The 24,586-nt window shown below is 32.2% G+C and overlaps 2 protein-coding genes across 4 annotated transcripts; one reads left to right on the top strand and one right to left on the bottom strand.

Moving 5' to 3' along the window:
• The first annotated feature begins 12,145 nt into the window (after positions 1–12,145).
• On the top strand, positions 12,146–14,922 carry LOC110717968 (microfibrillar-associated protein 1-like). 2 transcript variants are annotated; one of them, XM_021896779.1, is made up of 3 exons: positions 12,146–12,870; positions 13,825–13,901; positions 14,371–14,922. In XM_021896779.1, exons 1-2 carry the CDS (start codon positions 12,506–12,508, stop codon positions 13,889–13,891), a joined length of 432 nt encoding a protein of 143 aa, XP_021752471.1. In that variant the 5' UTR covers positions 12,146–12,505; the 3' UTR covers positions 13,892–13,901; positions 14,371–14,922. The 2 variants fall into 2 exon arrangements, with proteins under 2 accessions (XP_021752471.1, XP_021752464.1); XM_021896772.1 differs by lacking the exon at positions 14,371–14,922 and having other exon boundaries at positions 13,825–14,039.
• Positions 14,923–15,134: 212 nt separating this feature from the next.
• On the bottom strand, positions 15,135–24,359 carry LOC110717952. 2 transcript variants are annotated; one of them, XM_021896755.1, is made up of 10 exons: positions 23,812–24,359; positions 23,037–23,180; positions 22,819–22,950; positions 22,593–22,718; positions 22,100–22,440; positions 21,040–21,192; positions 19,576–19,668; positions 18,808–18,866; positions 17,092–17,185; positions 15,135–15,541 (listed from the first exon to the last, which is right to left on the bottom strand). In XM_021896755.1, exons 1-10 carry the CDS (start codon positions 24,185–24,187, stop codon positions 15,329–15,331), a joined length of 1,731 nt encoding a protein of 576 aa, XP_021752447.1. In that variant the 5' UTR covers positions 24,188–24,359; the 3' UTR covers positions 15,135–15,328. The 2 variants fall into 2 exon arrangements, with proteins under 2 accessions (XP_021752447.1, XP_021752455.1); XM_021896763.1 differs by having other exon boundaries at positions 23,037–23,168.
• Positions 24,360–24,586: the final 227 nt, after the last annotated feature.

The following is a 24,586-nucleotide window of genomic DNA, read 5'->3' as shown; positions in this document are numbered from 1 at the left end:
GCGCGTTTTCCTAATAATTAATAGAAAAATGCTATACATATTTCTTAGGGCTGTATGTAAGAATTTTTTAAGAAAAAAATGAAAAAATATAACATTAATTACAGTGATTTGGCGTGATTTTGTCATCATCATGCAATCCTAACTTAATACGAATACCAAATTAGAAAAGATTTGAATTGCTTATTCACAACCCTAATGGCTACAAATAGCATTACTCTTAGGGTCTGTTCTCATAGACTGAACTTAGCTGAACTGAACTGAACTGAGGTGAAATGAATATTTTATAAGAGAAGGAAATTAAAAGCTGAACTGAATTGAACTGAAAATAAACGTATGAGAACAATCCCTTATTTATAATCTTTTCAAACTTGCTCTTAAAAATTCGCCCATAAATACATAATATAAGTTAGAAAATGACATTAGTCACTCCCAAAAGAAACAAAAATATTTGTGGTCCAATTAATTATTAATTAAAAAATGAATAATTGAACCGACAATTAATTATAGTCAGGCTTAAAAATGGATACGATCATCCTACAACTAGCTTTAGATCACTAGATCACATGAAGTAATTCTTAAAATTATAGTCTTATTTAATTAATTAATTAATTAATTAATACAACTATTGACAAAACCCTACCTCTTAATCTAGGTCCCACTGAGTGATTGAGTAAGACGTCCCTCTCGTTGTTTTTACCTTATTTGTTAATTATTTTTAATTATTGATTTTTGGTTTAATAATTTCATGCATGCATATGCATCATGCATGGTCGTGGTCATGATCGTTGTTATTTGTTTGTTGAACAAAGGTTTTCATTTGTCAAAATCAATATAGTTGCTACAAAAGTCATGACAAAACATCTACAAGTAGCTATTATGAACTTAATTATCTACAAATTGATTAATATTAGTCACTTCAAAATAATACAAAAGGAACATCATTTTTTTTTCATTAAATATATTTTTATATGAAGCAATTTTATTTTTTTGCATATTAAATAAATTAGTGTTTATTAATTTTCATGTCAAAACATCCGTAAATATTACTACATACATATGTATACAGTATGCTTCATATTATTTATTAATTTACACATTTTTTAAAAATATTGTATAACTCAACCTTATACATAAGGTCATATTTTAATACTTCCTCAATTCTCTAGTCTTTTTGCTCTATTACTAATTTACTAGTGATATAAATATTATTCACGTAATTAATCTCATTTAACTATAGCCATGTGGAATTTTATATTAATATTAGATTTGACTCGGTTTATATTTTCACAATGTTATAATATTTTTTATTTTCTTACTTATCAGTCTATAATTAGAGATATAAAAAGTTTAAAATTGTTACTCTGTATCAACTACTCTATTCAAATTAAACACAAAAACAAGTACAAAATAAGTGAGTTAATTATGATTAATAATAAGCTTGAACTTGTAATTCATACACATTTGCATTCACATCAACGTTACCATACCAAGCGATTATTTTGAAAATAAATAAATAAAAGTGAGTCAATTATGATTATTAATAATTAATGTTGATTTGTTATTTGTCCATATTAGTTCCTTTTGTTTTTCTTTCCCCACTTTTGCCTTTCCTTTTTGCCCACTTTCATCTCTTAAGATTTCAAAAATCAAATAAAAATTGTGCCACAAATGCATGGCACTATAAAAAAATTTACTTATTAGACATCAACCCACCTTGTTACATGATTGAAACAGTTCACCTAATAAACTTATAAACATGCCGCAAATTAAAGTATAGGAATAGGAATTATATATACTACCTCCGTTCGTTACAGGTTATGTACAACGATTAGACATTTTCCCTCTCTGCTTTATGTCAAATCGTTGCACATAACCGTTAGGAGGTAGTATATATTTTTAACTATATATTTATTTGTTAACTTATTCAAGAGATAATTGATGGATCGAATATGCAAAAAATTGAAGATATATTATGTGGAATCTTTTTCTAGCTTTATGAAAATTTAAAGAGTTTAAATTCTAGGTAGCAGGTGTTTTCATTGTTTACCTCCTCCAAAAGCCAGATAATGGAAAACTAATTTTAATTGAAGTTGTTTCTGGAAACAGAATACTCCTTGGGGTTAGGGTAATAATATCAAGATGTCTTAAGGCTAAGTCAAATAACTGTCCAAACGTCCTTTGGCTCCGCCTTACTGTTCGAGAGCTCAGCCTGCAAAAGAGAGAAGGTTAACTGCCCCGGGGGTGTGACTCGGGAAAGCCCCTCCGATGCTTAAGTCAGCGAATGTACTTTCTAGAGAGAGAAAGTAGAATGAGAAGGTTATAGAATTAGGAAAAAGTTAGCATCATTCATGATTAGAGAGCAATTTATAGTTGTACTTTTAGGTGGCACAAGTTGTACAAATTAGGGGTAAATCTGTACTTTGCAATGACTAATGATGGGTTGGATCATGAAGGGGTATTTTTGTAATTTCAGGTCAATAGACTTGGCTTAAACAGAAGTTTATATTTTGATATCTCGTATCATGTTTCACATTAAGTTTTTAATGAAAGAGAGAATGTCATAATTTTCATAACTTTATTTTTATAAGATCTTTTTTTCGAGGTATTTTTTATACTAGTAGGTTTCTTGATAACACCTTTTCTTAAATCTGTATGCATTCACATTTACATGAATTTCAAATATAGCTATTCACTTCACAATTATTTTTTAAAACATAATTATCATAAATTTAAGGATAATATTATTTTTGAGCTAATTCGTTTACTAATTAGGCCAATTATTGATTGTGCACACGATGCAAAGTGCTTATTGTGCACATAATGAACACAAAGGTCAAATTCAAAGAACATAAAGCCAAAAACAAATTAACATGAACACAAGGGTTAAACTTAACGAATGTAATTCCAAAAGAAACAAAGAACATGTTCTAATCCAAATAAGATGTCTAATCTCCACGCTAAACACAATGAACATGTAGTAGAATTCCCCCCAACTCCCCCCCCCCCCCATCCCCAACCCCAACCCCCAAAAAAAATTCAAATATATATATATATATATATATATATATATATATATATATATAGGAAGAGGATAATGTAAAAACAAGATTAATTCTAAAAACTGAAAACGGACAATCTCCATCGTCCATAAAAATCGACGGCTGAGATTAGAGGAAAAAAAGTTATGCTGACATTCTATCTCCTTCTTAGGTCCTTTTTCTCTCTCCTCTCTTTAAGTTCTTCTCATTCTCTTTCTAAAGAATTCACAATTTCTGGCTGATTTCCAATAGGTTCGAGCTCCGATCTTTGATCTTCCTCTGGTTTGATGTCATCTTCATCTTCTTACTCTATCAATTTTAAAATCAAAATTTTGTTGTTTCAATTCTAATATTGATTAGAATATAAATTTGGAAATTCTTGATCGAGTGAGCAGACGAGTCGAAATTCGAAGAATGCGAATGTTTATCGAGGCTTACTGAGCAATAATTCTCACATATTTCTCTCGCACTCGTTCTCGAAACGATCCTTGATGAGAGAAAATGCTGCTAAAGCCTTTGTTCGAGGTCAGTCTATCAATTGCCTGCTAAGTGTTTGTTAAAATGTCAATGAGAATTTCTTGCGATTTTAGTTCAAGAAAAATTGGATTTCGTTGAATTTTTCTGCAATTATGAACATCTAAGTGTTAATTATACTGTTAATTGGGGATTTCGGTTGATATGATTACGTTATAGTTTTTCTGTAGATTCTAGGGTTTGTGCTGTGGAAATTTGGTAGAATTTTCAATTTCTGTTTTGAGTTATTGGTGATGGCGGATAAGGAATTAGGGTTTGTAAAGCCGAGTGCACCAAACTTAAAGGAACAACTTGCTAGGAAAACCTTAAAGAATGTTAGATTGCAGAGGCATACATTATTGATCTAAGAGAAGATGGGAAGCGATTTATATTTTTCTGTACCTTGTGTTTGGCGCCGTGTTATAGCGATACATTATTGTCCACCTTTTATCGTTTGTCAATCTGTCATCATTTATCAGGTGTTGAGGTTATATAAAACAAAATGAATTTCGTTACTGATTGTATATTATACTTGGTGTTCTTTTATCTATAGTGTCAATATGCTGCAGTTGCATACTAACTTTTGGAGATAGAGTTGGGGTATTTTTTTTCTTGCGCGACTAATATCTAACAACTTTGAAAACACATTTCTGAGAGAGTTTTATGGCAGATCCTTCATCCATATTGACTGGGATAATTTGTTTGCTATTGGAATTGAGCATTTATTATTGAATTGTCTCTATTGCGAAGATTGTGTAACAATGTGAGATGGTTGTTGTTTCAGACAATTGAGAAATAGAGATGCCGTGATGAGATCAAGGGAAAGGAAGAAGATGTATGTCAAGGATTTGGAGATAAAGAGTCGGTATATGGAAGCGAAGTGTAGGAGATTGGGGAGTGACCTTTGTGTAAATGTGGTCAAAATTGATAGTTATCTTATTTTTGTAAATAGTGACTTCTTTATAAATGTGGTCAATGTTGTCAAAATTGATATAATTACCTTATTTTTATATATAGTGACCTTCGTCATTTTAATATATAATGGCCTCTATATAAATGTGGTCAAAATTGATATAGTTACCTTATTTTTGTATATAGTGACCTTTATGTAAATGTGGTCAAAATTGATATAATTACCCTATTTTTGTATATAGTGATCTCTAAGTAAATATTGTAAAAATTGATATAGTTACCATATTTCTATATATAGTGACCTCGGTGCAAATGTCATCAAAATTAGTATAACTTGATATAATTACCTTATTTTTGTATATAGTGACCCCTGGGTTGTTTTACACCATCAGATTATCTAGTGAACATCCAATGGCTAAGATTGCTTGTTTTTAGTTTTCACCATAAGCTCTGTTTTTAGCGGAACCTCCCCGTATATATATATATATATAAATAAATTCAACCCAAAGAATATTATTTGTTTTTTTTTTGACAAAGAGAAACAAAAACAAAAACTAGAAAATAAAATAAAGCAAATCTCTACGCCTAGCAGCCACAACAAGAGAATGAGCATCAGCAATTGAAGTCCTTGAAACCTTCCGATATGACAAGTAGTAAAGGAGGATAATCCAAACCATCGAAATATCTGTCGACCCGAGATCCAAAAGCAGTCGAGGAATAATCATACAGTCAGTGAGAAGGCTAATCCGAATAAAACCCCATTGGCAAGCATGCTTAAGACCAAAAAGACAAGCCTGCAACTCAGAGTGAAGCGTGGAGCTAGCCATACAAGCCCGAGCTCCACCCCCTACCACATGGGAAAAAAGGGATCCCAAAAACACCACTTTGTACCTGCATTATTATTCTCTTGATCCCAGGCACCATCAAAAAACATAACGGTATCACATGCTATTTGAAGATCACCGCGCGAAGAACCTGACTCACATAAGCACAAGAGAACCCAGGAGTAATCTCATCAGAGTAATCTGATAACTCGCGAGCCTTTTTACTTCTGTCACACCAGTCAAAGGCTAGCTCCAAAACAGACTAGGGAGAATAAACCGCCAATCAAAACCTAACATTATTCCGGGTAAGCCTGATGGCTTAACAAACACCGAAGAACCGATCTAAAGCAGACTAGTTCTTGGGCATAGCATAACTGGAAATAAGAACCGCAAACCAGTCATGAAAAGGAAGTAGAGTGTCAGTGGGAAGGGAACCCAAGGAAACGAATCCCATAAACGTCGGGATAAAGGACAGTCCCGAAATAATTATTGTCCCACCGACTCAGAGGAAACACGACAAAACACACAGGTCGAATCAATCAGAATGCCCTTACTGACAAGTAACTCCGCAATAGGAAGGGCATTATGTAAAACTTTCCAAGCCAACATCTTCCACTTCGAAAGCACAAGTAAACCCCATAATTGCTTCCACCAAGAAGACGAAATCAACGTGCAAGGAAGGGATAAATGCTGAGACAGTAAACAAGAGTAGGCAGATTTGGTCGAGAAGGATCCATCTCGCGTGTATTTCCAGTAAACAAAATCATCAAGCTTTTTTAACGGACGCTCCAAACCAAGAATCGCCGAAGCTACAGAATTAGGAAAAAGTTGCTTAAACTGAGATTGGTGCACCATGAGCACTATAACTAATTTGCACTAATTAGGCCCTTCTTAACAAAGAGGTTACGTAATTTTAAAATTAGAGTTATGTATAACTAACCTTAAAAATTATGATTCTATGTAAACAAATTTTCTTCAGTAAATTATCTTTTTAACAATAGTAAATTCGAATTTTATAATTATTCTTAATTCTAAGAAAAATAAATTGGAATTTTCATATAACTTTATATATCTTCAAGAAAAACACTAAAAAATACTATTAAAAAGACACTTTATATCAGTGTTAAAAAGATTTTTTTTGGACTCAAAGTCTTTCTAAATATAAAGCTACTTTTTTTAACTTTAGGTAAAAACTAATCACACCTCTAATAGCTACCAAACCACTCAAAGTTATTGTTGAACATACAAAACCTAATTCAAGCATACCGTGATGAAAAGAGTATCAATTAAGTTATACGAAGTACACACATTCATTAATTCATTCAACCATTCCTCAAGGTTAGCAACTTAGCATAGGACCCTGACACATACACACAAGACATGTGCACTAAATTGTACGGTACTATACGTGCACGTGTACACTCAATAGTGTACAACTGTATAATGTACTCGAGCTAATTAACATTGATCTCTAATAGACTTAATTCAACATCTGTAGTTATTTTTTCTTGTATTTCATATACTTGTATAATAAATACTTTGTATAGCTGTATATAATAGTAGTATTTGTCTCTAAACAATTAACTTAGGCATTCAACAACTAGTAATGAATGGGAGGTACTATTACAAGAAAGTGGATGCAATCATGCAAACTAAGAAGTAAACTTAGGCATTCAACAAATCAATCCTACAAATTAGAAACCAACATAACAAGAACAAATTAAAAAAAAATAATGACAAAATTAAAATAAAAATCCCTCCTTAGAAAAATTAAGAAGACAAGGGTTGACCATTGTTCATGAGACAAAGTTCAAGAATTGCAGTATAATTTGCTTGTACCAATAGGCATGGATGTATTATTTGCTTAGATTTGCGCACAAGTCAAGCGACCATCATAAGAACCATTAAATTTTCATCATTTTCTAAGTTTAGTGTTTGGTTTTTTGATTCCCACAACAACAGAAAATAGATAAAAGCTCTAGCTATAAAGCATGTCATACTTTACTTGGGTGGATTTATATTTTATAGTGGATTTTCATTTATTTTTAAATCATTTTTTTCCTAGTATCTTTTAAATAACTTATCTAAATCGTACTTCTTTTTTTTTTTTTTAATTTTTTTTTTAATTTTTAAGGAAAGTAGTCAAGTACTATGCTTTCTTGATTCAAAATATATACTGGTATAAGGGCCTGTTTTCATCGTTTATTTTCAGTTCAGTTCACTTCAGCTCCTAATTTCCTTCTCTTAAAAAATATTTATTTCACTTAAGTTTAATTCAGTTCAGCTCAGTTCCGTTCAACTGATTTCAGTCTATTAGAACATACCCTAGGTTTGGAGCACCTATTTAAAAGCTATTTAACCTTGATTATAAATTAAAATGCATCTAATAATGTTTACATTCATATAGATTTTTCAAATAATAATAATAATAATAATAATAGTAATAATAATAATAATAAATAAATAAATATTATTTAGACAGAAAATAATTAGCTAAAATGGCTTGAATTTTTTTCCTAATAGACAGTGAAATTTTGATCTTGAAACTTCATTATAATCTTCAATAATAACATTATCAATAAAAAACAATTTATCCTATTAGCCTATTACGTATTTGTACTTCATTAAATTGTCAAAATCATATCAATAAATCTATACAAAAAAATTCAAATTAGATCAGACTAAAGTTTTAAATTCCCAATTGCTTTTATAAGAGAACGAAATATTTTTAATTGCATCTTAAAAAAAAAAAATAGAATAATTATAATTGAAAGATACACATTTATTCATATGGCCTATCTTGCTCTAATAAAATCTCATTAAATAATATTTTTCTTATACGTTAATCGGTAGAAAATACAATTAAACTTTATTTAGACCAATACAAGTATACAACTTAGTATCCCTTAATGAATCAAAGGGAACATATTAATTCATGTGAAGAGAACAAATTCTAATTACGCAGGATAACACATTTGCATCCACATGGAAGGAATAATCCTCCAACACATCATCCTTATTCCTTGTCAAAATAAACCATGTAAGATGTAACCATTCCAAAACCAAGAGAAACCAACCCTTATGGCTTATAGTTATAAAGGACCCACCCCTAATAACATGGTATATATAGTATCTTCAGTAGTCGGACCACTTTGGATGATTATATTTGAAGTAAAACCCTTCAATAAGAAAGCAAATTGGCAAATCATATAAACCATCCATTATTTTTGTACTCCATATTATTATTATTATTCTCAAAAATATTAGAAAGAAGAATAATACTACCTCCGTTAATAGTTATCTGCAACTTTGGAATATTTTATATCTCACAAATAATACCCTAAAGTTGCAGATAACCATTAACAGAGATAGTATAAGGTGGAAAAATGGTTGTTTTTCACTTTATTTTCACCACCGCCAACCATGTGAATATAGAGCTTTTGGTGAATTCCAAGCTTAAGTTACACACAAACATTCTCAAAAGTAATAATAATGCAAGTTACACACCCAAGTAAGTAAGCATATCTATCTTCCTTTTTAGCAACCCTCCTTTTTTTTTCACTCACTTTTCTTCTGTTTTTGGCAGACCACCCACATGTTACTGGCTAACATAACCTATCCAAATCAAACTAAAGTCTTCACATAATTATTCAAAGTGGTCCATTGTATTAGAAAATATGTTATCTCTCTAATACATTCATTTCAGATTAATTGCAAATTTGCAATACTTAGGGTATATTCTAATTTACTGAACTGGACTAATAGAAGCTAAACTAAACTGAACTGAATATTTTATGAGAGAAGGAAATTAGGAACTGAATTTAATTAATTGTAGCTGAACTGAACTTAATTAATTGTAGCTGAACTGAACTGAACTAAACTGAACTGAAAATAAGCTGAGGAGAACAAACACTTAGATTTTGCATTTATCAAATAAGTCAATATATATATATATACAATCTTAAATGTGGAATAGTTGCTAGTATATCTGTTTTATTTTATTTTAATTTTAATTTCAGACAAAAATATTTTAGATAAAATAAATTCATATCATTTTAGACGAAGTAAATAAATAAAATCGGACAAGACAAGTTTTTTTTTTTTACAAAAAATTTTAGATACAAGTTAAGATAGTTTAGAAAAAATAAGTTCAAAAAAGTTTAGATCATATAATTTCAGACAACATAAGATAAATCAAACATAACCTACAAAAAGTATAGAAGGAATAATAAAAATATATGATCAAAGACAATGGATAGTTAATGTAAACGTCAACATGTTGCGATTATTAACAAACAGAATTTAAACATATGCAGTGAATTCGTGGTATGTATGAATTACTTATGAGGTATGTTACTTAAGCTGAATTTGCTTTCTGCATTTAATTGGTAACAAAGACGTTATTTGGGGGACCAAGAAGGTGAGGTGTATTGCAAGTATGCAACAGCCGTTGATATGTAGGTAGCAATGTGGAATTTATGCAACAATTTGGTATGCATGGTGAATGTATTATTAATGCCTTTGTTATAATTTGACGATTTTTGTACAAGATCAATTCAAAGTCAAACATTCATTCATGGCAAATTGGCAATGTAAATAATAAGACAAACTTCAATTAAAATATACAAGTATTTTGTTATGTGTATGCCTTTATAATGGCAATTTTCTAATAATTTACTGTAATTAAAACTAGTATTTAGACAAGATGATGTCTAGGTTAACATAATTCATTACGGTTAGTTATTTCTCATGCATTTTTCTTTTTCTTTCTTTCTTTCTTTCTTTTTTTTTTTTTTTTTTTTTTATTTATTTTTTATACAACTGCAACTAAACAAAAACACGTTCAAAAAGCTATGTAAATTAACCATACACATATAAGCAAATATCGTGGGCTTGTGTGACCTGCATTTTTCTTCAAAGTAAGAAAATTTGTTTTATCAGTCTAGATTCTCTCACAAAAGGAATCAGTTTGGTCTCTGAGTTGAGGAATTATATCTTTTTTGGTTCACTCCAGCCCAAACCCAACAAAAACTAGTCTTGAACTAAAAAAAAAAAAAATCATATGCACTACTCCGTATTTACTTTTAGATGGTTAAATTTTACCGTCAATTTATATGTTAAAAATATTTTTATATTATGAGCTACTTCATACTAAACCTTCAAATTAGAAGTTAAACAATTATTTTCTTTTACATATACGAAGTATAAATTTTTGGTTTGATTCGAGTTTGGTCCTAGCACAACCGATCCGAACAACAGATCTTGCTAATTTTTGGGTCTTGGATCGGTGAAGTATGTGTGCCACGTTCTAACAACATCATACATATGCCCATATAAATGGACTGTCCAGAGTTTTAGGTGTTAAAGCTTGCGTATTGTTTGGACTAGGCTAATCTCATCATATATACAAATGGACAGTTTGAGATGCTAGAGTGCTGGACCGGTCCAATTCAACTTTACATATGCAAAATTACAAGTCTTTAAACAATTGTTTTTACGGCAAGTATAGCAAGTACTCCCTATGTTTTTTTTATTTTTTTGCCCCATTGCTAATCTTTAGGTTAAAAACTTTAACATCAAAGACCTGTTCACTTCAACTTAATTTCAGTTCAGCTCCAATTAGTTCTGTTCAGTTCATTTCAGTTTAGCTCTTAATTTCCTTCTTTCATAAAATATTCATTTCAACTCATTTCAGTTCAGTTCAGCTCCAACCAGTTCAGTTTACTAAATGTGAACATGCCCTAAGTTTATACTACCTATGTTAATTTTTATGTGCAACTTTGGGGGTATTATTTGTGAGATATAAAATATTCCAAAGTTGCACATAAAAATTAACGGAAGAACTATTAATCTGCTAAGAGATAATATAATCATATGAGATCTTTTAGGATTTTTCTCATTGTATATTTAATTATTATCAAGTTTTTATAGTACACATTTTTTTACGCGTATGAAAATGGAAGTATATACTCGTATATTTTAAGACGCATCTTAAAAAATCGTGAAATCAAATACGTAGGACAAAAAAATATAGGGATAGTGGGAGTGACAAAAAGATAAAGAAAATAATTGATTTATTGCCTAATTCAATCATTCTCTTTTTTCTTGAAAAAAATTGTTAGGATAATTTCACATTTGGAGCATCCGCTAAAACTAATCTCACTTTTGAATTATTTTTAAATAATTTGATTTACCAATGAATTAAAGGTTCGTTTGGCATTGCTGTGGTTTTTTGTTTTTTGGTGTATAAAAATATATGATTTATGTCACATAATGAATAAAAAATTATTTAAACTTATTAAAATCATAATAATTTTGAAAACTGACAACTAAAAAGTGGAAATAACTTTTTCTTGTTTCCTGTTTTTAGTTTTAAAAAAAACAGGAAACTGAAAGTCCAAAAATGATGTTAAACAAGACCTAAGCTTTTGGTTGAGTTTATCCGTGTTTTCCCGAGTTAAGGTAATATTTAGGGACTAAAGTTTTTATTTTTCACCTTTTGGGACCTAAACTTTTTTCTTTCACCCTTTGGGACCTAAGAAAGAATTATAGTTGAAAAAATTAACTATGGTTAAGTGGTGGGGCCCATTAATTATTTTAGGTTCTGATTTAATTATTTACAAAAGAGAATTTATTTTTTTATAAAATTGTGTTAGGTGTTTTTAGTTTTTTACTCCAAAAAAATTACTGCAAAAAATAAAGGTGTCGTCTTTTCAACTCCACTCTTCATCATCAACCTCGACTCCCCTGTTTGTTCTCCCTTTCAAAAAAAAAAATTGAAGCTTTGAAGGCGATTTTGGTGTAGATTATTAATGGTTTTTCAAGCATCTTAGCACAAGTAAGTTATCTATGAATTTTTTTTTATTAAAAAAAAAAAAAAAAAAAAAAAAAAAACTAAGTTCTCTATGAATCTTGTACAACTAGTTTACTTCAATTTTGGTTTTTTCTCATAATTTATTGCTAGATTTAGGGCTTATTTTTTAGACGTAGTAGAATTTTATGGGTATTCATGAATAATGATGCTGAAGCTACTGCTTAGTGTTGTTATAGTGTTGAATTTATGTGTTTGTTCCAATTGTATTTTTAAATTTTAAACTTCAATTTGGGGTCAATTTAGAAATATTCAACATTATTCATGAATTGACATCCCGAAACCTATAAAATAAGAAGAAAATCCCCACACCCGCGAATTAGAATCAGAAGAAACACAAAAGATCGATGAAGAGAGACAGAGAGGAAGAGAGAGAAACATCAATGGCAGCAAAACATGGTGAAATAGCCATTGAAAAGGGTAGTAACAACAAAAATTGCACAACCCAAGAATCCTATCCCAATAAAACGAAGAGAAAATTCATGCAGAAATATTATCATCGAGGCCCCTTTTTCCAATCGGATCCCGATGATCCTGCCGGAACTGCTGGCTCCGATGAAATTTTCCGGCGATATTTCTCGGCGCCGACGGGTGAGGATAAGATGGACAAGACTATTCTTCCGAAGGTTATGCAGGTTAAGAATTTTGGCCGACGTGGTAGGACTAAGTGGACTCACCTTGTTAATGAGGATACTTCTGATTTCAATTCCCCGTAATTTCTCACTTTCTTCCATTTTATTTTGTTTTTATTTTTGAATTGATTGTTTTTGTTGGTTTGATTATTGTGAATGTGTGAAATTAGGGTTTGAGTGGATGTTGTGAATGCATGATTAGAGGGTTAAAAACTGACTTGACTTAACACGACCTAACCCTAAAGTCCGATTAGAAGTTGATTTGTATGGACATAATGATTTAGCAATGGTTGATTGGTCTGCTAGGTATTAGTTTTCTAGTGAGCAAAAATGAATTGATTGATTAGCTTATGGTGATCAAACTTTGTATTAAAACGAATTGCATTTTGTGGAGTTGTATTTAAAAACGGCATTGTTTGATGTAAATGTTATGTTACTGGTTTAAATTATAGTATTTGAATGAGAGTTTAAATTAAAGGTATGTATAAAAGTTATCCGTCATATTACTCATATATCATTGAATTAGAATATGTTTGTTACTACGTGTCTTTGTAATTGGAAGGGTAGAAAAGCGTTATATAACGGAACACACACAACAAAAGTACGTATCCTAAATTAGTTTTTAATTTCACACCATCACAATTAACCTCTCAGTATTAGAGTATTAAGGAAATCGCTAATCTTGCTGTGCCTTTTTGAAAAGATGGTCTAATGAATGGTCTATAATATAAAAGTGATACAAATCATACAATTATTAGACTGTCTTTTGGAAAAGGCGTAGCAATATCCGTAATACTCCGTATATAATGAGAGATTTGGTTGGTGTAATTTCATGTGAAAACTATTTAGACAGTAATTAGTTTGTAGGGTTATGAGTCTTATGACTGAAGAGCGCATTAGCTTGTAATTTCGTGATGGATGTTGTCTTATGACTGAAGAGCATTAGCTTGTAAAGTTGTTGTAACTTCGTGTGAAATCTATTTGGATGTTGTCTATCGTTTCATTCATGGTGTTATCTTTAAATTATATTGCAGGCTGTCTTACAACCGTCCTCTCTCCATGAGACACAACGCAAGAATGGGTGGCATGGACAAGCTGTGAAAGTTTTAAGGTACAGTCGCCTGTACCTAGCAAGCTACAGGCAAAAAAACGCGGAAAGAACATGTAGCAGTTTTTTAAAGAACATAAAGCTGTTTTGTAAAGAACATATAACTGTTTTGTAAAGAACATCTAATTTTATGTTTTTTTATACATCTAAAGAACATCCCTAATATTTATAAAGAACATGAAAATATTATGTAATGAACATGATTTATGTATATAACATTTCACAATAATTAATTAACATTATATCACACATAAAAGTACATTACACTGACAATTAAAGAACATGAACATATGTTCTTTTCACTCTTTTTTAATATAAATATGTTCTTCCCGTCAAAAAAAAATATAAATATGTTCTTTTTACTTTAGATATATGTTCATTACTTTTTAATAGTATGTTCTTTTCTTTACAACAATATATCCTTTACATGTGTGTAATATGTTCTTTTCGCGAAACGGTTGAACGATGCAAGGTACCAACGCCTGTAGGAACCACACATTGCAAGCCGATATCAAGGCCTAAAGGCAACAAGAAGTTGAAGGAGAAGGACTGGGAGTACTGAATTACTCGTTTTCGGGTTAGCAAATCCTTTCTTCTTAATTTCTTATGTACAGGCAGCCTAAGCAGCAGTTAGTTGCGCGGTGTGATAAAGGAGCTCAACAACATTATCCCGAATGACAGTAACTGTTTCTGCACAATTTTCTTATTGTTAGGATGTATCCTTTCTGTATTCTTCTATGTGCCGGAGGTTTTATCTGACTTGATATCATGTTTAGTTTTACTTAAACGGTCGACATTCACAGCTTAAGCTTGTACTTGTTTTCCTGTACAAGAGCTACGAAATAGCATCACCAGGCAGTCAGGCACCTTAGGACCTTATGCCGAAACTGTTAAGGTTATTTTTTTTTTTTGGAGCACCTAAATGACATGAATTACATGAACTATTGCTGCTACAGCTTATCTGATATAAGGTTTAACATTTCTGCACACCTTGAAGCCATTAATATAACGAAATTAGCGATCATGCTCCATTAGTCATCATGAAGAATTTTTTTAGTCATATTGATTCAGATGTGGTGAATAGGGTGATTGTATTAATTCAAATTTAGTCATATTGTTCTTGGATCGGATCATCTTTACACATTTTATAACTTCCAAACTTTGCAGAAAAAAAAATTTACCAGAACAAAACCACATTTTAAATAAACAAGATAATACGTATTATAAGAACTGAACTAATACTGTAAACTATAGGGCTTGTATATTACTGTTGAAATTTGCAGAGGACATAGATTGTTTAACTAATCCTGGGATTCCTAGTATAGGACGTGACAAATTACCTTTTTATAGTTCAAAATAAATATGGAGTATATTTTATACACAAAGATGTACATAAAAAGGAACCATCTGTTTTGGCATTCAACCAAAATCTATCCTCTGATAGCTACCAGTAGTAGTACGAGTAAAATGGGAGATGCGAGAAAGACGACATACAAAGCAGCTTGATTAAAAGTATCATCTTTCTCTTCAGCACTACCCAGAGTATAATCTGCTTTGTCCTCAACAAAAGCTTCGAAATAGCTCTGGTATCCAGTGTTCTTGGGTGGTGCAGTTGATTTAGTAACTTTCAACATTTCCATGGCCTGCCATATTAACAACATATAAGCTACTTTAGTCCCCAAAATGTATGCCACACTTTTATATTAGAAGAATTAACTTCAACTTAAGAAAGACGTGCTCAAATCAAATGTGTAGGCATTAGCCTATTGCAAATGTAAATTACTTGATGCGAATGAGACAACAAAAGAAGCAAAGTAGGGAGTTGCCAATGAATTTTTATAGGAAGTCATAAAATTTGTTGGATTTTATGAAGGGGCATACCAAAGGAACCAATCTTACAAATGTTTCTACGTTAGATCATTGCATATACAAAGAATACAACTTCATATTGAACATGAATCATAGCGGATCTGGGGATGAGTACAGACAAGGCCAGAAGAGCTTATATCCGCCATTAAGAGACCTCTATTGATTCAATGTCACACAAATACTCTTGTCCTAATTTGATTAACTTTCTTCCCACTACTAAAACTTTGGGTTCTACACAGCTACACTCTCTCTTATTCACTAAAAGTATCTCATAATCTCCCATCACATTCACTAGCATTCAATTATCAAACATCGAACTTATTTTCTCAACCTAAGTGCCATAATAAACGGGCCACACTAAATTGGGACGGGATGAAAATAATGCTATAATAAAGAGATTAATGACAACATGCAATTTACGTAATTTATGATGATAATCAACACAAATTACTACACAAGGTTGGCTTCTTAATTCACACAATTTTTATTTTATTTTTATTTTTTTTGGCAGTGGTTAAAAAGATTTAATTATGATGTCCACTTCATTAAATTATAAACATTACACCCTAAAAATTGTGCAAGTTATCTTTATTAGGTATGACAATCGATTATTAGGTATTTAAAGAGGGATAGGAAGAAGCACAATAGCAGATGCAAAGCATAATATATAGTGTATGTTAACAAAGCGTGCATGATAAATTGATAATATATAAAGCAACAATAAAGAATCAAACAAATTATATGAACACGCTTATTGATATAGAAACCTACACCATGAAGAAGGATTTACTAAAAATTGCTTGCAGGGTAAATTAGAGTAGAAAGTGTTCCAAAAAGGGTTGTGTCGTGCATGCATGTTGCATTAAGGCCATCGTGGCAATTGCCTCCCTTGGATGGAAGGCTCCATAGCAGTTTGTGCATATCAGATCCCGCCTTACAGAAAATCTAGGTTTAGGTCATCCTGCACCCCTAATTAGGCCTTATAATTGAGTTGATGCATGATATGGGTATTTTTTATGGTATGAACTAATTATAGATCAATTTCTTGGCAATTTTCGAAATCTTTAAGGAGACAAACATTTAGGTGTCTATAACTGGGCAACTCGGTCTTCCGGGATAGAAACAAACCAAACATAGCCTAAGAATAAAAAAAGCATGTTTCAGTGAGACAAAAAATTCATCATTACCCAGAGTGCGAATCAAAAACATCGCTTATGAGTTGACATATAGATCATAACCAAAAATTTTAGCTGATGATGATACATATTTTAGAAAATACGGTGCATCACGAAGGAAACCATAGAATGATAGAAATGCTACTCACCTTGAAGCTAAATACGAACTGTCTTGCCTTCTTGCTAACGTCGGCAGTAGGGTGTGACTGAAGCTTCTCATACATAGATCGAGCTTCTTCTGTCCTGCAGATAAAGCCGGAAATACAAGAAAGATTATCACCGTTTTGAGGCTTTGGAAGTTAGCAACATAAATAATTGGTTCCTAGACGACGTAGACGCTTCATACAATGAGGCTTGCAGCCAAGTCCATGAATATATGAGTATAATTATTCCAGCATTTTTTGCATGACAAGTCCATAAATCTTCCAGCATTATCTACTTTGAAGATTTATAATAAAGATTTATAATAACTATGCTTCTTGGCTTATAATAAAGATCTTGAAGTTTTCACATCTACATTAGCAGTAAATAACCTGTAGAAGTGTAATTCCTGTGGGGAGATCTCGAGTTAGATATATGTGGAAATGCGGAATAGCCTACAATCATATCCTATTCTCCAAAACTGTTTTCCATCATGGGAGTTGTAGTTGTAACACATGTATTATCCTCCCTTTTAAGCATGTTTGTGTAGCTTCCCATTAAGAAAAAAATTAAAACTCCCTCATGAAGAAAGGTGCAAACACCTTCACATAAACCATAAGCTTTTAAAATAGCCTAGTTTAGAGGTTTCTCCCTGAACATGTCTTCAATGATGACAAAGGTCTAGTGGAAATCCTATGATATAGCAATAGGCTACCAAAATGAACATTTTTTCCATCATCCAAATAATATATTACCCCCTTCGATTTTTTTTTTTTTTTAGTGTTACACTCTGACTGCCATATAGTTTTAGCTAAATCAATTGATTTAATATAAAAGATGTAAGTAGAGTAGTTGGAGTATTAAAAAATAAGAAGAAAAGATAATGGGGTTAATAATTTATTAAAAAGTAAGGGATGTGAGAGGGAAAGAAATAAAAAAAAAGAAAGAAAGTAGTAACGGGCATGAGTGGTCTGGGGGACCATAAGAAGATAGAGATACTTTTTTTTTTTTTTGACAGGAGATAGAGATACAATATTAATGGAGTAGTTTGCTAAAAATAAAAGTGTAATACTTAAATAAAACGGCCTCATTTGGTAAGTGTAAGATACAAATGTGAAGTTATGAACCCAACAAAAGAAACGATAATCATCCAATGAAAAGAAGGGGAATTATAGTTTAAGGCCCTGCATTATATTCTCAGTCTTTACCAAGGATGTATTGAGCATCTAGTTTTCCCCTCCAATATCGTTTAAGACCCTGCAGGCCTGCATTAGATTCTCTGTCTTTACCAAGTATGCACTGAGCATCTAATCATTCCCTCCAATGTAACTAAAATGTGATCTTTCAGCTCATCTTTAAAGTTCATTTTTCCTTTTGATGCAAGCAGGCAATGATAATGAAATTTGCTAATAAGCACAAAAAGAGCACCATGGTAAGGCTTTTTCAAGGAGGATCTTCCAAACTATACTTTTCAACCACACCAAAAATGTTTTGCTTAGGCATATGAGCTGAATTGCTTGACAAACATGATGCATTAAAATCATGGAATCGGTACGGTATAATGTGACATCCTAGAAATGCTTCGCTTCATCAATTATTATGCAATATTATGAAATCAAAAGAATGATGGTCATGAACCAGAACTATCATTAGCACCTAAGATAGCTATCATATGAATCATATATGCTACCAAGTAACAGATCTCATGACCTACAAGAGCATACCTACGAAGTGAATCTTGACAAATTGACCATTGTAAAGCAGCCAAACCATGAAGCTTAGTCTGCAAACAATCAATCAGCAAATATAAATTAAGAGGTTAAAATAACATGATTTATGTAGCAAGTATTCTAGTTTTTTTACTAAATCTTTGTTGTTTACCGGAATTGAACAATTACCCTTATATTTTGCTCATGAAAACAATACTTTTATTAAAACAAAAAAATTCCTTTTAATTCACCATTAATGGTCCCCCTTTTGAAGTAATTCTGCTTCGACAGTGGTGTCAACGAGGTAAGAGGTAGTATTTACTGATTCTTCACAATATCCATTTGCTTGGATAACTAGCTTCCCTATTGCCACCACACCTACCCTTCATAATTGGATACAACGGTTGCTAAGGCTTTTCTTTGACTCAAACCAGTGCTTCAAAGGATGCAGTGATAAGATTCATCGTTCAATATTTTTTCTCTTTCTATCCGAGGACATCAGCTCTACTCTTCTAAGGTATCTTCATCTTTGGTCATCAATAGAAATTTTGTGTTCTTTTATTGGGGGGAAGGGGTGGGGAGGAGTAGTAAAACTACTAATTTTGGTCCAGCAACAACATAGCATGATCTTCCATAAAAGGCAAACTAAAAAAAATCCCAATTACATCCAAATAGTGACTCTATACTTTAGTAATTAGGCATAAACCAAACCCCCAGAGATGAAGGAATAACCAGAATGGATGAAATGATATATACATATATTGCGTATATATTAAAATGTACCTGGAAAGGCAGCTTATCAATAACTATTTGATAGTATGGTAAAGCATCCTTCAGCCTTCCTACATCCATCAAGGAGTCTCCATCTTTCAATGCCTAAAAGACTATATCATTGAATTAGAGTATAGGGGAAAAAAATCACTGTCATTCTTTAATAAAGCCAGCTTGGCAAAAGAAAAAAACAACAGAAAGAAATTACATGATTGACATGAACCACAATCAGAAGACTTCCTCATTCATTCAAGATGCCAAATCAGTTATAATCATTTCCACATGATGTTACAAAGCTACAGCCTACTGCACAAATAGCTTTCTGCATTTCTCAATTCTTGCAACGTATACAATTTTGGGGATGTTTCCACGTTTCAATAAGTGTTTTTTTTTTTTTTTTATGTAATTTTCAAGTTTACCCTCATAATTCAACTATCATCGTGTCAAATTTTCACAACCTCCATGTTCATTGGTGGTGTTAATTTTCAACACAGTACATTTTTTAAATAATACAAAAATGTTTCTCAAACTTCTTCTCACTTAATCTTCTGGTGTTAGCTTCCTCTTGTCTTTGTTCTTTGTCAGTGAATCAATCATTTTCACGCCATTGACTTGATGACTTCAGCTAATGTTTTGCAGACTTGTCTCTTACAATTTTCTTCTGGTGACTCCCAACTAAGTTTTTCCTTTTTCTAGGCTTCAATAGTTGCTGCATTTTGGGGTACTCTTAAACTCTTTTATTTATTTGTTACTTATAATTAAACCATTTTCATCTTCTAAGTACTTTTGTTTTTCTAGCTTCTCATTATTATTTATTATTGAGATGTTGAATTTGTTGTTTTAGTATCAATTACTATAGTCTGCTACAATTGCATTAATTATTTGTAAACTGTTTCTTTAGTGGGGAACTGGAATATGGTTGTCATGAAAATTGTGAGCTATATTTTGGTTATTTATTGCATCAATGAAAGCTCTGAGGTCTCTTGTATGATCAAGAAGTAGGTGGGAGTAGCCATCGTGAAGATGAACAGGTGCTGGGGGATGGTAAATTGGAATAGCCATCGTGAGAGCACAACAGCAGAAAAAAATTGGGGGGGGGGGGTACAAGAGGGTGTGACGATGGCAGCGGCTGGGTTAGGTAAGCAAGACAGTGGTTGTAGAATGGCTAGGTTGGGATAAGTGGTGGAAGCACTTCTAGCATGATGAGATTGAGGTAGGTGTGTGAGGGGTAAAGCCTATGAATGTAGTACAACAGAACAAGGTTACTAATACCTTTCAAAGGAGGATTTTTCCTTTGAAGTCCTAGCATTAGATACTATATCAATTTCCAAAAATATGATTGGTAAAAATAATACGGAGTATAATATTTGTGCATGACTAAAGAAGTGATGGAAAAACCAAGTACAACTAGCTTGTTATACTCATGCTAAAGAAGACTTTCTGTAACTTGGGATCTATATTTATCACTAAGCATACCTTCTCACATTCCGCTTTTAGCTTGGGATCCATATTTAAGCCCATTTTACGCTTGTAAGCAGCAATTAACTCCCTGGAGCGAGCTTCTTTGGCAGCTCTTTCCTCCGGAGTTTCAAGTTCTTCTCCAGGCTGAATAGTTCTACCACCACCAAACTGTAAAAACATAAATGAACTACATTCTTACTGAACCAACCAAAAAAAAAAAAAAAAAATCAGAAAACATGTATTAAACAAACATATTCCATGGTGAAGGCATGTAAAGGATACTACCATCAGAGATAACAGAGAATTCAATGACAAAAATAAAAAGCAACCATCCAACAGAGAGATCTGTGGTGAATGCTAAAAAATAAAAAGAAACAGAAACATATACACATATGCATCAATAGGATGGTATGCATAGTCGTAATGTAATTAACAAGTGTTTTCTTGCAAAAGGAGACTTAGGATCTAGGAATAAGTAAAAATCCTCCCTTCAACAATCAAAGTGGGATTTAAAGAACAATATGGTATTATGGTGTAATAGAGACAGTAGATTAAATAAATTGCATTCATCAATCAAAGTGGACAACAAAATGGGACAAACCAATATAGAATGGTGGACAATATCTTAGGAACAGATGGAATAAGAAAATGTCTACATTCAATGAGTGAAACCATCCCACGTGGCCAAGTTACCCTTATTGTGACCTTAACTAAGAATTCAAGAAAAGACTTAACTAATGGCAAGATAGAGGAATAAAATTCAATAAGATTTTAACATTATTCCTTAAAAAGAATCCTTAATTCTGATCATATTTCACTCCTTATACACAAAAATAAGGGGTATAAATCTATTAAACCACATGTTAAGAACAAGTGATTAGTATCCGCATTGAAGAAGAAGGGATGTATTAACCGGTTTATAAGCCTAAGGATTTACTACTCCCATTACCAATTGCTTTTGGGATAGAACCTCCTTGGGACTTGTAGGGTGGCCCAAACTTCTCCTCCTTGATATTTATTTCAACTTCTCTAATTATGAACAAAACATTACAAGACATTGCTATAAACATCATACCGTTTTGGAAATGTTGTTTGGTCTGGGAAACACACCCCATGTAGTAACCTTTGGCTTATAAAGATCAGTGTTTTCTTCTTGTGAGGACGTCTTAGATTCTGAAGACGTCACATTTCCGAATTGGCTGGAATCACCAACAAGAATTTCCACCTCAGGCAACTCATCAATTGGAAAAGGGTCTGCAACTGGGATCAGACCAGCTGGCAGTCCCCTGCTTTTCTTCTTGTCCGCAAAATTCAAGCCGACGAAATCAATATTAGAAATTTTAAGGTCGCCCTTATTTTCTGAGTTTGGTTCAATACTTCTATTCCCCAAATTACTAGCACTTCCTCCCTCCAATCCTACAAACAAATCATCCCATGAAGGAATCAATTACACAAGACCATACCATTAACTTACAAATTCTTTCACGAATTCCAGCCCCCATTTAAACCCATCAACAATACTTTATAGCAAATATATCTACTATTTGAAATTATAACCTTTAGTATACCTGTCTGTTTTGAACTTTCCATAGTGCTACTATCAATGGTTCCTTTGTTCTTCTTATACTCTTTGGCTTTCGCCATTGCAATCCTAACTGCTTCTGGAACTTCCTTATCCCCACCTTCTTCATCACCTGAACATCCATTAGACCATTACCAAACATAAGTTCTTAACTCAAACAAATTGGGAGCCTCAAAGTTTGGAAACAAAACATAAACAACTCTAAGCATTACCACGCGACTGCTCAATCTCCTCATTACTCTTATCATCACCCAACTTTCCCTTATTCTTATCATACTCTTCAGCATTCTCCGTTGCAAGTCTGACAGCATTAGGGACCACTTCCCTTCTGCCATCTACGTAGTCTGAAACACAAGCCAATTTCTTTAGCAAATAAACAATCACAATTGTTGCAAAATCTCAAACAAACTGTTAATAACACTCATACTACCTGGTAAAATTTCACTCTCCACATTGGTTCTGCCATTGCTCACTACTCCTTTGTTTTTTTGGTACTCTTTCGCCTTCTCCATCGCCCTCCTAACAGCTTCAGGAATCTCCTTTTCTCCACCATCCCCCTCCTCTGAAATCGGACCTTATATTATCATTGAATTTCAATCTCAGACAGTTTCACAATATCATCAATCAACCATAACTTTTTAAAAACACATCACAACCACCCCAAAATAGTAATTCCTCTGTTTATATATAGTTGCAATGTTTTTATTTTCAGGCTTGTCTCTACATACTACCAACGGTTAATATATCAAATTATCAATAATAAACAATCAATCAATCAAAGCCTTAATCCCATAAGTGGGGTAACCTACATGAACCAAATTTGATTATTCCGTATAATCATGGACAAAAATTATCAATAAGAAACAAGTTTGAAAATTAAAGTTAAGACTAATCAAACAAGATATAGAAACGTTGCAACTAAATGAAGCAAAGTAAGTATTTTATTGTACTTTTCAAGACCACAATTATCATATACGTTTAAACAATCATAACCTAAACTTTAGTGAGACTTAGGTATTTTCAATTTTTTTTTTTTACCTTGCTCTCTTAGAATTGTAGTAAAGTGTTACGGGGTGGTACACATTTACACAAGAAATGCGATCAAATCTCGTCTACATCACTGCCACATTCTACACACCATAACATGCCAATTATATACTAATCCACAACATATATTTTTGAAAGAAAAAAAAAAACCATTTTACCTGACAAAATCTCATCTTCTTCAACATTGGTTTTGTTCAGCTGAAACCCATCATTTTCACTTACAATTCCATTAGATTTAGCAACTGGGTATTTTGTAATTTCTTGATTTTTACCCAATTGCAATGATTTCTTATACTCTCTAGCTCTCTCATGTGCAAGTTTAACTCTGTCTGGTACAGATTCTTCTAAGCTTTCTTCTTCTGGCTCATTCAATTCATCTTTTGAATTTCTAACAATAATAGAAGAGACTTTAAAGGGTTTAAAATTGATAAATTTGGGGTTTGTGGGATAAAAAAGATTGGATTTTTTGGTGGGTTGAAAGGTTTTGGTAGAGTGAAGAGAACAAAACCATGAAGATTGACTGAGAGATGACATAATTTGTTGATTAAGATTACTTAATTAAAGGTTTAATATGTTTTCTTGGATATTAATTTGGCCATGAACATCAATGGATTTTGGTGTTGTGCTTTTTGGAAAATGCCGGTAATTTGACGAGGAAAAATCCTAAAATCGGATAAATGAAAAGTCCAACCAGGTTCACAGATAAAAAGGAAAATATAATAAAAATTGTATGCCACGTGTGAGCAATTTGGCTTCGTTATTTATCTTACAACAAGTCAACAATTAAGGGAATTTTTTGAGTAATATATAATTGAAGGTACTAACGTTTGTCAAAAGTTGCAAAGAGAGTACTAACGTTTTAAAAGTTGCAAAGAAGGTACTGAACCCACTATTTCAAGTTAACAATTCGATTGCAATTGCTTATAACCGATT

Source organism: Chenopodium quinoa, unplaced genomic scaffold (genome assembly GCF_001683475.1).
Source record: "Chenopodium quinoa cultivar QQ74 unplaced genomic scaffold, ASM168347v1, whole genome shotgun sequence".
In the NCBI taxonomy this organism is placed as follows: domain Eukaryota; kingdom Viridiplantae; phylum Streptophyta; class Magnoliopsida; order Caryophyllales; family Amaranthaceae; genus Chenopodium; species Chenopodium quinoa.
Note: the sequence above shows the minus strand (reverse complement) of the source record. Positions and strands in the feature narration are given on the sequence as shown.

What these genes read in the sequence shown, in the direction of transcription:
- LOC110717968 (XM_021896779.1), top strand. Translation starts at nt 12,506, where the DNA reads ATGAAGAGAGACAGAGAGGAAGAGAGAGAAACATCAATGGCAGCAAAA. An exon ending in ACTTCTGATTTCAATTCCCC is followed by an intron (nt 12,871 to 13,824) that starts GTAATTTCTCAC and finishes ATTATATTGCAG; the next exon opens with GCTGTCTTACAACCGTCCTC.
- LOC110717952 (XM_021896755.1), bottom strand. Translation starts at nt 24,187, where the DNA reads ATGTCATCTCTCAGTCAATCTTCATGGTTTTGTTCTCTTCACTCTACC. An exon ending in AGAAGATGAGATTTTGTCAG is followed by an intron (nt 23,181 to 23,811) that starts GTAAAATGGTTT and finishes TGATAATATAAG; the next exon opens with GTCCGATTTCAGAGGAGGGG. An exon ending in CAAACAACATTTCCAAAACG is followed by an intron (nt 21,193 to 22,099) that starts GTATGATGTTTA and finishes ATGTTTTTACAG; the next exon opens with TTTGGTGGTGGTAGAACTAT.